Genomic DNA, 12214 nt, shown 5'->3' on the forward strand with positions numbered 1-12214 from the left:
TACACAAAATCATTTCATTACATGAGAATTGCACACTTGAATTAGAATGAATCATTACATTGATCGAATGCAAGTATGAAAAAGCAAAAACTGCGCATATTGTAAAAATTAACGTCCTTGCTAGAATCGGAGTTGTAAAACGTAATTTGGACAATGATAAGCCAGGTTCATCCCATGTATCCCTTTGAAAAATGAAAGAATTTTTAGTTAGTTTAAAAGGAGATATTATGATTCAGATAACATTGAGGTATTGTCAATGAACGAACCAAAGAAAAATAAAAAAAACCTATAAATGAGTTGGTATGAAAAAGTTATTATCCAAATAGCGTGGTATTCCAGAATTCTATAAGAACAAAGCAAGGGGTGTAGACTCACTCAGGAGTAAAGAATATTCCTCTTTGAGCAGAGTTACTGACGGAAACCATGTAGAAATTGGGAATTATGGGCCAGTAAATACCGATTCATTCAAGACTTGAAGTAGTGCAAAATTATATGATTAGGAGTATAGCTTCAATGTAATTAATTCCACAAAATTAATTTCAATCAGATTTCATTTCAAGAATAACAAATGTTACATTAGGCAGTAATTCGATTCTCAACAAGCATATTTTTCCTAACATCACACCATGAATTTATACCAAATCTTGAAATACATATACTTGAATTTAAAACAAAAAACCTAACATTTTTCATCTCATTCATATCATGGAATTAGTATCTTATTAACGAATTACACTTTACTTTATTTTTGACGAGAAAAATAGATCTTACAAATATTGAAAATTTATAAAAATTCAAACTTGGTTTCAAAAAATGAATCAACCAACCCCTAACTACAATTGAGTTGAAGTCTTCAAGACTGAAGCCAATTTCTTTGGCTGTTGTCTGGTCTAATTAGCCACATAGCGTTTGAAAAATGTCAATGAAATCAATGAGCCGAGTCAAAATGTATAATTTGAGATTTCTCGAGCTGTATTTGATATGACTAAATCACTTTTGGGAAACCTGATTTCTTGGCTCCCCCTACAATTCAATATTGGTAATAACGTCCATAAAATTTTGAATAAAAGTATAATAACAATAGTTCTAAATTAATGCAGTAACAAAATCCCACTTCATTTATATAGCGTTTTTCTATGTTATTGCTATTTGTCTAAATGCTGACGACTTTAAAAATGATATTGCATGCAACAAATAAATTTACGATGTAAATGTACGATTTTGCGTATAACTACGATGCCTTAATTAAATTAAAAAGTTATGAAATTTCATTGAAGACTAGTATGTTATGAAATATTGATAGAAAAATATCATAGCACCAAAGTTTTGATGTTGGACATCACAAAGCAGTGTTAAATTTCATATTTTGCATAGAGTTTGTTAATTAATTTTATGATTCATTTTAGGTGATCTCATTTACTTACAAACCTACAGAAAATGAATAATCAATTGCGATTTCGTTTTGCTTCATAAAACACACTATAAATTTTTTTCTGCTGGATATGGCCTTAATTTAGCTAAGACATAAATATTTTCTTTACAGATTACGCATGATTGCAATTGGAATGGTCCAAGACTACTACAGAATAATGGGTGTTACTGTAGCACGAGGTCTAGAGCCATTTGTCACCTATCAGGTGCAGTCTGAGGACTACTGCTTCCCCCAGAATCTGCTGCCCTGTAAACAAGGGAGCAATATGGAGTTCCTAAATCAGATTCCTCCACTATCTGATCAAGTTGACATTGATTGAGGGCAATTCAAAATGTTGCAGAGTTTTATAGAAGAGACATTCTGACAGAAAAAAACAGTGCTACCATTTTTTTATACCTTTCTTTCTTGAATATGTTGTTTTTATAATGCTTAATTATCTAATTAAATCATTACTAGCGCATATACAAATTAAGTATTTCCCGTCAAATTAAATGGAGATGGGATGGAAAATGCAGTGGTATCTCTCAAGTTAAACTATTAGCTTAATGTAGATCTCACGCTATAATAGCACCAGAATAAGTACATTTCCTGAAAATTCACAGAAATAGTTGGCATGTTGACAATGGAAATCTTATCACATCTAGCGTTGCTCTGACAAAGATTTTGGTTGATAAACGGGAGTGTTTGGCATATGAAGGGGTTCACGGTTACGAAGTCTATCTGCAATCTTTTCAGCAATCATAATCGTAGGACCATTGAGGTTGCCACTTACGACACTTGGCATTATAGAGGCATCTATTACTCGTAGATTCTCAAGACCATAGACCTGCAAAAGATTTTAAATAAAGATTATGAAAGCTCAAAGCCTTGAGTTTGATGGCTGAAAACTTTTGGAAGAGTAAGTATCAAACGATCAGAAGAACAAGGTCCATTACAAAAACATGCTTTCGAATGAAAAGTTGATGAACATATCAATTTCATGTTCTTGATTTATTGTCAGTTAGAGGTTCTACAGTAAAGTTAAAAATGCTGGTATTATTCTGGACATTTATTTTCTCACCTGGCCTTCATTGTTGACGACTGCCATTTTATCAGACTCCGCTCCCATTTTACAAGTACATGAGGGATGGTAGGATGAATCACAATATTTCCGAACAAATGCATCGATTTCTGAATCTGACTGTACCTGAAGGAAAAAGCATTCGATGTTTAATGACATAGGTTTATACAAGATGGGACTTTCATATTATTCTGCGAAGGTGAAAATTGACAATATACCTTAAGCATAATATGGGAACTACGACCTCTCAATCTCGACCAATGCAACATACTGGGTATGAGGATAGATGAGTTATTTGTTTCATATGTGTGGATTGATGGTGGTTGAAGCCCACAACTGGCCAGTGGTAACGTGGATCAACCTACGACAATCAAAAGTCCAACCATCCTTTCACACATAATTATCCCCGAAAGGGATTCAAACCTACAAACTCACAAAGGTAAATTAGGGTTTCCACAATAAAGTTAGGTGACTTTTACGGTTTTACTATATTTTTATTTACTTCAAATCTATATACCAAATAGCTACATTTGTAAATGTACTACTGCACAAACGAGACTGTTGATTTTATATAGAAACTATGTTCAAAAAACTTTATGAACTTGTCTTCCTGTTTTAGTTTGAGAAGATACACCGTACTCAATAATTCACAAAAAAATCATACCTCTGCACCAGGTCTTAATTCTTCTCCTTTCAATTCATCAAATGCCTTTTGTTGAAATATTTCTCTGGTTAGTTTCACACAATTTCTCATGTCAACAATGTCTTCCTCTGAACGGGTAAGGTTGGGTTTTATTAGGCAAATAACAAAAGTAACCTACCATAATTTGTCCAAATATTTTTTTTAATAAACTTAGATTTATGTTAGTTGGGGATCTGTCTTTAATGTAATTTAGCGTAATATACATATTATGTGAACAAATTTGACTAGCCTGACTGATGCTAAAACAGCAGGTGATTATCGATCACTATTTGTGTACCATAGTGAACTCAGAATTCGACAAGCAAAGTCTCAATTTTTATTTGTTTTATGCATTTATTCGAAAAAGTTTTTCTCAAAAGACGATTGTGTGTCTAAAGCAGGGGTTCTCAACCTGGGGTTCGCGAACCCTCAGGGGTTCACGAGAAGATTTCCAGGGGTACTTGGATGACAGTCGAGTTTTTGTATGTTGCTGTTTTTTAATATCCTTTATTACTATCATGGGGAAATGCGTGCCCATTGGAACTAGACACCAATTGATACGTAGATTTTCCTTGATCTTGCATTGTTGTATTTGTGACGCAACAATGTGAATTTCAAGTCTTTGCGAACAAACTGTGAAATCTCTAAAGACAGCGTGCTGCGAGCATTGGAGAAGTGATTATGCTTATTGAAAATTGGGAGAAATTTTAGGAATTCATTAGTTAGGCAGACGACAATTGCAATAATATCAACAAGACGATTTAATTTAGTTACATATGGTCAATAAATTCGTGTTGCAACAAATTGTTAGTCAATGTATCAGTATATCACAACTTTGTTTGGTGTCTTATTACCGGAGTACGGAAAAAAGGTTGAAAACCCCTGGTCTAAAGTATGGCTCAGGAAGTGCTTTCTGCTGTTTGGTGAATGGTAGCTGGTGGAAGTCTTTCTTTGTGGTCAAACAGAAGTGACCCCAGGACCCACAATTTGAGAAACTCTGCGCTAGAGATTACTGTGACAGTGAAATGTGAGAATTTTTACTACTGGAATATTTCACAGTTTCCAATACAACTTCACTAGCTTCAAATATATTAGAAGAAAGTTTTGATCTTTGTAATACAAAAGAGATACAATAGTTTTACTCACCGGTACTGAGGTAATTTGGTTCAATAATTGGATGATCTTTAGGATTCTTTGACTTCAATTTCAACCAACCACGACTTGATTCTCTCATAGTACCGGCATGTGCTTGGAATGCATGGAATTCTGGATCAACTCTACCATGGTCAATAACCTGAATAAAGTAAAGTGTTGCATAATGAGGTTTTGAACAAGTCATTTTCTGTTAATCAGAATAGAGCAGGATTAAAATTTATCTTGAGAAAGAACAGTTGATGGAACAATTGTTTAACATTGATCAAGCAAGCTTATATTGCCCTGGAATATATATTGAAACTCTATTTCCTTTCTGTAATCAGCCACCCTAATAATTTAGTACAGCATACAGTATCATAGCATAAAAACTTGGCAGCCTCTATTTTGCTTAGGTTGATTGATTTATATTAGTAATTTAATTTTGCAGCCATAAAAGTACTACATGCTGTTCAGTATTTGAGCATAGCACTGGGTCACAATATTTTACAGAATTTATTTTGTAAATATTTTGTTTATTTAAAAGATTTGGGTCGCTTGAAAAAAATTTTGTCAAAATGCATTTTAACCTAAACAACACAGACGAAATGCCAATATTACAGCAAGAGACAGCCACAGTGAATCAGGTTTATTATCTCTCTCTAGAACATATTCCCATATACAGAAGGTCGAACACACCTGAGAGGGCAAGAAATGATATTGAATATCAGGATGTGAAACTCCTGGTTTACTTCTTATAAATCCTCCAGCATGAAGATGTGTCGTTGCTCCCATCCCTGTCTGTTTTAACAACCACTCAGCACCAATAGGAATCATATTTATAAGTTGTTGAGCACTGTACAGCGTGATTGGCTGAAGCAAACAAAACATATTTTATATTGAAAATGATTATAATACAAGCAACCTACAATACATTTCAAGTTTCAATAAATTTACTTTAAATAATTTTTATAAGTATGTGAAACATGCATCGTGTTTTAATCAATATCAATCGAGCTGTGTAATGCAAGAATCAAGAGTCTTGTTGAAGTTTAAATAATTATTCTTGTCTGAAGAATGCTGACCTCGGTCAGAGGAAACATTGAGAAATAAATTTATGATAGTGTGCAGCAAGACCCTTGAATCACATAGAATAGTCATCTTCATTCCTGATTCAGTGTCATTGCATTATAGACATACAGACTCATCAAAAAGTATAGTAATAGTATAGAGTAGTCTCGTGTAATTCCAACCGATAGTTATATTTACAAGCATTTCAAAAAATTGCAATTTGTAAACATCAATTTCAAATAAAAATTTAGTCCCAAAAGTGAAACCATTTCACATCAACATTAACCATTAAATGTTATAACACTAATATATCAATATCTCTGACAGGACTACCAAAAAATATTTGGGAAAAATTTAACAATAAGATTGAGATAACTGACAAAATAACATACAGAATGTAACTCGGAAATAATAAAAAAAACTGTGGAAAAAGTCTGAGACAGAATTTTAATTAACAATGTAGAACCTTTGTTTTGGAAATGATGCACAGCACCCTATCTAAAACAAAATACAATATCTGCATGTTACGTTTATCATTAACCAACCTTTTTACATTTGTATTGAACGTAAACTTCTATATGATCTTGTAAATTTTCACCGACACCCGGTAAATTCTCAACAACAGGAATGTCTAATTTATTCAGATCATCAGCGTTACCTGTAGATAATTAAGAAAACGATCAAATCGAGAGAACATAAAGATTTAATTCGAGTATGATACAAGATAAGTTTTTTTTTACATGTAATTGTATAATAGGTCATGAAGTAACACGGCCTCAAGTTGGGTATGGGAATAGCGAATAAGATAAATTTAGTCTCAAATGCATAAACTCGGATGCTGGAGAAAGTTGTGACCAAGCTAGCACTAGAGATGAGATCTGAAGCCCAAGCCCGACCCGACAATTCGGATCGGGTCGGGCCTAAAATGCCAATCATTACGTTCGGGTCGGGCTTTTCTATCGATGACTTTTTTTTTAAATAAATATATTTTTATAAAAAATAAATACTAAAACTATGTGTGGATACTAAACTAAGGAATACTTGGTATAAAAGAAATAATTTGAATAAATCAGAGAAGAAGATGTAATGAACCTTTCCCCGACCTCTGACCTCTGAGAATATTCTTCCTATACTCCTAGACTCCTAAATAAAATATGAAATCTCGGGTTTGCTTCGGGCTCAGACCTGCAAATCCAGTTAATTAGTCGGGCTCGGGCCATCTTCAGCACACTGAAATTAACCCTTGATGCTTTGAAACTTATTTTTAGGTTCCTATTGAAAGTTTCCATTTGTTTTGTCACAATTGAAATTCTGCAATTCCGACTCGAAATTTCTACCCCCTACATCACAGCACTGCCCCAGTAGGTATGTTGAACCATCATGGTGGTGACGAGTACAGACATTATAATCACCAATGCTTCTCCCAGAAACGTTCTTGTACATTGCAATACAACTAAAATACCAACTCACCAATTCCAGACAACATTAATAACTGTGGAGAATTGATTGATCCACCAGATAAAATAACCTCATTTGAAGCTCTGAATTCTTTCCTTTGACCATTAATCATGCATTCTATTCCAACTGCCTTTTTACCATCAAATATGATTTTAGTTGTAAAACATTGTACCTGTAAGACAGTAGAAAAAATTTCATAATCATCACGATTTTGCTCAATCGAGTATTTTTGATCAAATAGATCAGGGGTCGGCAACCTTTTGTCGCTCGCGGGCCAAAATTAAGGTTGCAAGTCATTGGCGGGCCGCACATATTTTTAGAAAGTTGAAAACCGAACGGATGATACTTTTTATATTAAAAATCAAGCAGTGATACATCTCTCGAATAGAATATCGATTTGTTTCCTCATTGCATCTCATAAAATTTTATTTGAATATTTTCAGCGCCATTGAACCCTTTGCACTTAGTATCAACTTTTCTGCGTTTTGTTGTCATTTGCCTAATTATATTTAAATTATATGCTCATTAAACGAGTAATTGCGAATTATATAATTGTTAGGTTATAATATAATTTAGTCTAAAGAATATATTCGTCAAAACAGATGTTTTGTTAGTGTAATTTAGTGAAGCGTCGCGAACCGGATTATAGTGCTCCACGGGCCGGATCAGGCCCGCGGGCCGTAGGTTGCCGACCCCTGAAATAGATGATCGATTCATTGATTTGTCAACCAATAAGAAAAACAAATGAAAGCATACATAATAAACAAATACTGTTTTTTGGTAAAGACTGGAAGGAGCGACAGAACCATGCGGTCATCCAAGTCAGCTCCCTCCAATTTATTCGATTGACATAGTAATTTAGCTTTTGAAGAGATAAAAAGAGATAGAATTTTTCATATTTATAAGAAGAATAAAGTCAATAAGATAGTCCCATTTGAACAAAAAAAAGCTTATCCATGTTTAGGCTCCAAACAAGTCTCGGTACAAGAGGCCACTGATATCTAATTATAGAAGGAGCTAGAATTTCTGAAAAGAACAGAATCTCTCTAGTTCGGCACTGCCACTGCATACCCAATTTATAACACCCTGGTTGAGTTGGTAGACATGGTATTTGAACCTTATATATGGTGACCCAAACAAAACCGGAACCCAGTTCCATTTGGAACATATTGCATCGGTTTCGTTTTTTTGGGATCACTCTGTATATATGAAAACTGCGTACAAATTGTTTGAAATAGGAAGAAAGTTGATACTTATATATTGAAAGGGGTTACCGGTACAAATCGGGTACAATAATAGTTAACCAGTTCTATGCTTCATATGCATGGACTTTTGCATTTATTTTGTACCTCAGATACAGTTCTTTGTTAGATTAATTATTTCAAGTGGAGCATCACCATAGATTTATACCAATAGGGACAGGATAGGATTTACATATTTATCAGACGGAGAGGAAGGAGGATGAGACAGCTTGATCGTATGCCGAACAATGGCCTCTTGTTTGGCAACTAGGCCATGTTGGCGGGTATGGAATTAGTTAGCCAGTTATTTGTTTTTGGAAGCATGGATTTGATGGTGGAAGTACTGGTACCGTACCCTACTACAGCAGCGAGGAGTTCAGCAATTCTTTCACACATAACTATCACCACATGAGATTTGAACCTGCAAACCCACACAGTGTAATCAGAGCCACCGTTATTCCTATAAGATTTACCGGACCTCCAGAAGTATGTGCACCAAGATGGCGCACAACCTGAACATAGTAGTTGTTCCAGGTTAGGGTTCAGGTTGTGCGCCATCTTGGTGCACATACTTCGGGAGCGCCGATTTACCTCTGTTTGAAGATTTGATCTCCCTAATACAGGTCTTAAATAAGCTGTAGCAGCACTCCATCTACGACCTTTATGAACCGTCATATCCATTGGACCAACACCTTCCTGTTGAAATCCATTTAAATCATCAGTATATGGATATCCTGCTTGCTTTCCTGCCTCAATCCATGCCTGATACAATGGTCCAGATGTGTCACCTGCAAAATAGCTAATTTATTAAGTTGGTACATTAGTTATATTTTGTTTAGATCCCAAATTACAAATACTGGAGTTAGAACCGCAATTGTCCAGTAAAAACCCAAAGCCCTCCATCTATCCCAAATATAACGGCCCTTCAAGAAACCATGTTCGATACCTTTTGGCGAACTTCTGGGTAAATCTCTGGGACCAAAAGAACAAACTTTCACTATGTACCTTTCGCAATACCTATATTAGTTCAAAGTGAATTGATTTGAATAAGTGTTTGACTGTTGTACATTAACTCTCTCATTTATTTTTGTTGGCTTTATATTATAACAAATGAAATGAGTGATAGAAACTATATATTATTATTTGAGGACAGGTGTAAATGTTGAAAATCTTGCGTAAGGGGCCACGCACGCATCATCGAAGTTTAAACCACTGGTATAAACATATACAGATTATGATATAACTAACCTCGAGAAACGTTCAAGGGACCATCACCACCTTTATATGTATCAGCACCCAACTGGTGAGTCTGAGCTTTTTTAAAATAAGGTAAACAATGATCGTAATCCCATCCTTCTGCCCCCTCATCTTGCCATCGATTATAATCAAAAGCATGACCACGGATATAAACCATGGCATTGAGAGATGATGATCCACCCCAGACACGACCCCTGGGCCAATACATTACTCGGTTGTCAACATTCTTTTGAGGAGTTGTGTGATAGTACCTGGAAATATATGAAGTAGAAAAACGTTATGCGTGGCCCATCATGCTAAGCGGTAGGAATACGCTCGCCACACACACCTCTTCTTACCCTGCGTGGGTTTGCAGGTTCGAATCCTGTGGGGGATAATTATGCTTGAGAGGAATGCTGGACTCCTCGCCGTCAAAGGGTGGTAAATGCTGGTTGGTTACGGCTCCTATACCCGACATGGAGGCGTAACCGAACGAGAGGCCGAGGTTCGCCATATGATTACGCCGCTGTATCAGCATTCCTCTTCTCTGGGATAAATAAGTGATTCGCCTCGGCCTATCCTATCCTAATGTTATCATAGCAAAAACATCCAGAATGCAAAATATATATGATCAGCAACTAGCATTTGAGGTTATGCAAAACTACCCAGCTATTGGTATGCCTTTGCGTTGGTGCATCCATTTGAGTATAATGTAGCGATGTGTTATCACATATTAGGATGACTATTTCATATGATCAGTGATGCAAATTTCATCATCAATTTACTATTTTCTGATTAATAATTCATACTGAATGAACATAAACCGATAATCGCTTGGGATGCCGCGACATGACAAATCCCTATCTTACCAGTTATATTTATCATCACACAAATTGTAAGTAAGTGCTGCAGGCATATGTATCTTCCATAACAATCTCATGCTGTTCATTATCGTATCTTTAGGTCCAGCTTCAACCAACAAGACATTGTTTGATGAGTCCTCGGTAAGGCGGTTCGCTAACACACATCCTGCAGAACCTAATGTATAAAAGTTATTATCAAATTCTAAATATAGTAAAACATATGGATGGTCTGTGCATTTGGTATCATAGAATTAGAATCGTATTCAAAAGATTACTCTTGATAACATGGTTTAATCATATGGCGAACCACAACCTCTCGTCCAGTTACCAGCCCATGTCGGATAGGGGTTTATTCAGCCAGTTATTTGTTTCAGAGGCATGGACTTGATGATGGAGAAAGCAATACCTGCTGTGAATCACCCTACGGTTGGCGAGGAGTCTACCAATCCCGGCACACATATTTGTCCGCCCCAGAATTCGAACCTGCAAACTCATGCAGTATAATCAGAGGTGCGTTTGTGAGTGTATTCCTAATTCCCAACTATTAGCAGAATGCGCCACTCATTCTATGAATAACGTCACTGATAAGATTACGTTACTGGCATATAATATCCATACCTGCACCAACAATGATATGAGTGAAATCTTTTTCCATCACAGTAGATGTTGAGAAAAAATTTGCAGTTTTCTGCTTTCTAATGTGTAACCGGTGGAGAATTGAACTATAAAAAATTTCATAGAAATGAATAAAATAGATTTGAGACAGCTCTATGTTTATACCGGTACTTCATTTTATTATTTTTTTTCATGCATGCTAATAAATCAACAAATTATCAAGAACGTACAAATCAGGATTGTTGGGAATTATTTAAAAGAAACTCCAACTTGAAAAAGGGTGAGGCGCAGACGGGAATTTTCAAAAGGGATTCTGAAATTTAGTCCATGTGTATGAAATAGCAACCCCATAGACACAACCCTGCAAAATCAGGAGTTGAAAATGATTTATCCCATGACTTGACTCTAGATTGACAGAAATTGTGACTAGGGAATCATGCTCCGAAATTTCAAGGAAAGTAAATTGTTATTATAAAAATATTGATGTATGCAAGACATGAAACTTATATTCACCAATCCAAATTGAAGACTATATATTAAAACTATTCACAATTACAAAAGTTACTAACTGAAAAATTATGAAGTATAATAATATATAAAAATAAATTGAATTAGCATAGGAAAAATAAGATGAAAATAATATAACCTCGTCTTTTTGAATCTAGAAGAGTTGCAGACAACCTTCCCAGCATGATTCATTTTGGTTGGCTAATATTATTTGATAAGGTGTGAAATAATTTTGATGTTCTAAATAATAAATAATGAATTGAAAGAAATGAGACCAATTAGAAAAAATATGCTGATGAATTAAGATACACAAGATATAATAGTTGTCAGCTAAATTTAAAGAAATAAACGATTTTGCTCGACTCTCAATGTTAAATTTGGTATTCCGGAAAAGAATAAGCATTACACATTTACCCTGACCAAACACCCTCGCGCAAGAGAGAAACAGAATCCCGCTATGCGTAGCATGTACGAAGATTGGAGGTATTCTTGTGATCAGCGTGCTGAAATGCACATGCGTATTATGCAAGGAGGAATACGGTACTTTAAATCGGAATAAAAGTTCATTCCAGTGTTGGGTAGGATTCCCCAAACCCAGATTCAAGTCTCACTGACACTGTTGATGACTATAACAGGTGATTCGATTCGGATGAGTCGAGTCAATTTGAATCTTTGATTGAGATTCACGAACGTCAACGACTCAAACCTTCCCAATATCGGTTCATTCTACACATATATAACCACATAAAAGAATTAGTGGGTCTGCATCGCTTAAGGATCGAAACCCCCCCTTTCTGAACGTAAACAAAAAGATTTCATCATACATAGCAATTTTTTGTAGCTTGAAAAGCTTTTAACTGCCTTGAGACTCCTAAAAGCCCAATTATTTTGGCGCAACATCAAATAGTTGTTATGGTT

General features: G+C 35.3%; 1 protein-coding gene across 2 annotated transcripts in view; it reads right to left on the reverse strand.

Annotated features, from left to right (window-relative positions):
* Positions 1–12214, reverse strand: part of LOC120327694 (choline dehydrogenase, mitochondrial-like) — a 12508-nt gene continuing 294 nt past the window's right edge. Inside the window, exons 2-13 of one of the 2 annotated variants that reach the window (XM_078114315.1) lie at positions 11436–11536; positions 10793–10896; positions 10181–10349; positions 9324–9583; positions 8667–8863; positions 6847–7006; positions 5922–6034; positions 5005–5178; positions 4321–4468; positions 3157–3263; positions 2493–2618; positions 1–2258 (exon numbers count right to left, since the gene is read on the reverse strand). In XM_078114315.1, the coding sequence (XP_077970441.1) occupies positions 2073–2258; positions 2493–2618; positions 3157–3263; positions 4321–4468; positions 5005–5178; positions 5922–6034; positions 6847–7006; positions 8667–8863; positions 9324–9583; positions 10181–10349; positions 10793–10896; positions 11436–11488 (1797 nt within the window). In that variant the 5' untranslated portion in view covers positions 11489–11536 and the 3' untranslated portion in view covers positions 1–2072. The remainder of the gene's footprint in view (positions 2259–2492; positions 2619–3156; positions 3264–4320; positions 4469–5004; positions 5179–5921; positions 6035–6846; positions 7007–8666; positions 8864–9323; positions 9584–10180; positions 10350–10792; positions 10897–11435; positions 11537–12214) is intronic. The other variant, XM_078114316.1, reaches the window with a different exon arrangement.

The sequence above is a fragment of the Styela clava genome, chromosome 7, assembly GCF_964204865.1.
Source record: "Styela clava chromosome 7, kaStyClav1.hap1.2, whole genome shotgun sequence".
Classification (NCBI taxonomy): domain Eukaryota; kingdom Metazoa; phylum Chordata; class Ascidiacea; order Stolidobranchia; family Styelidae; genus Styela; species Styela clava.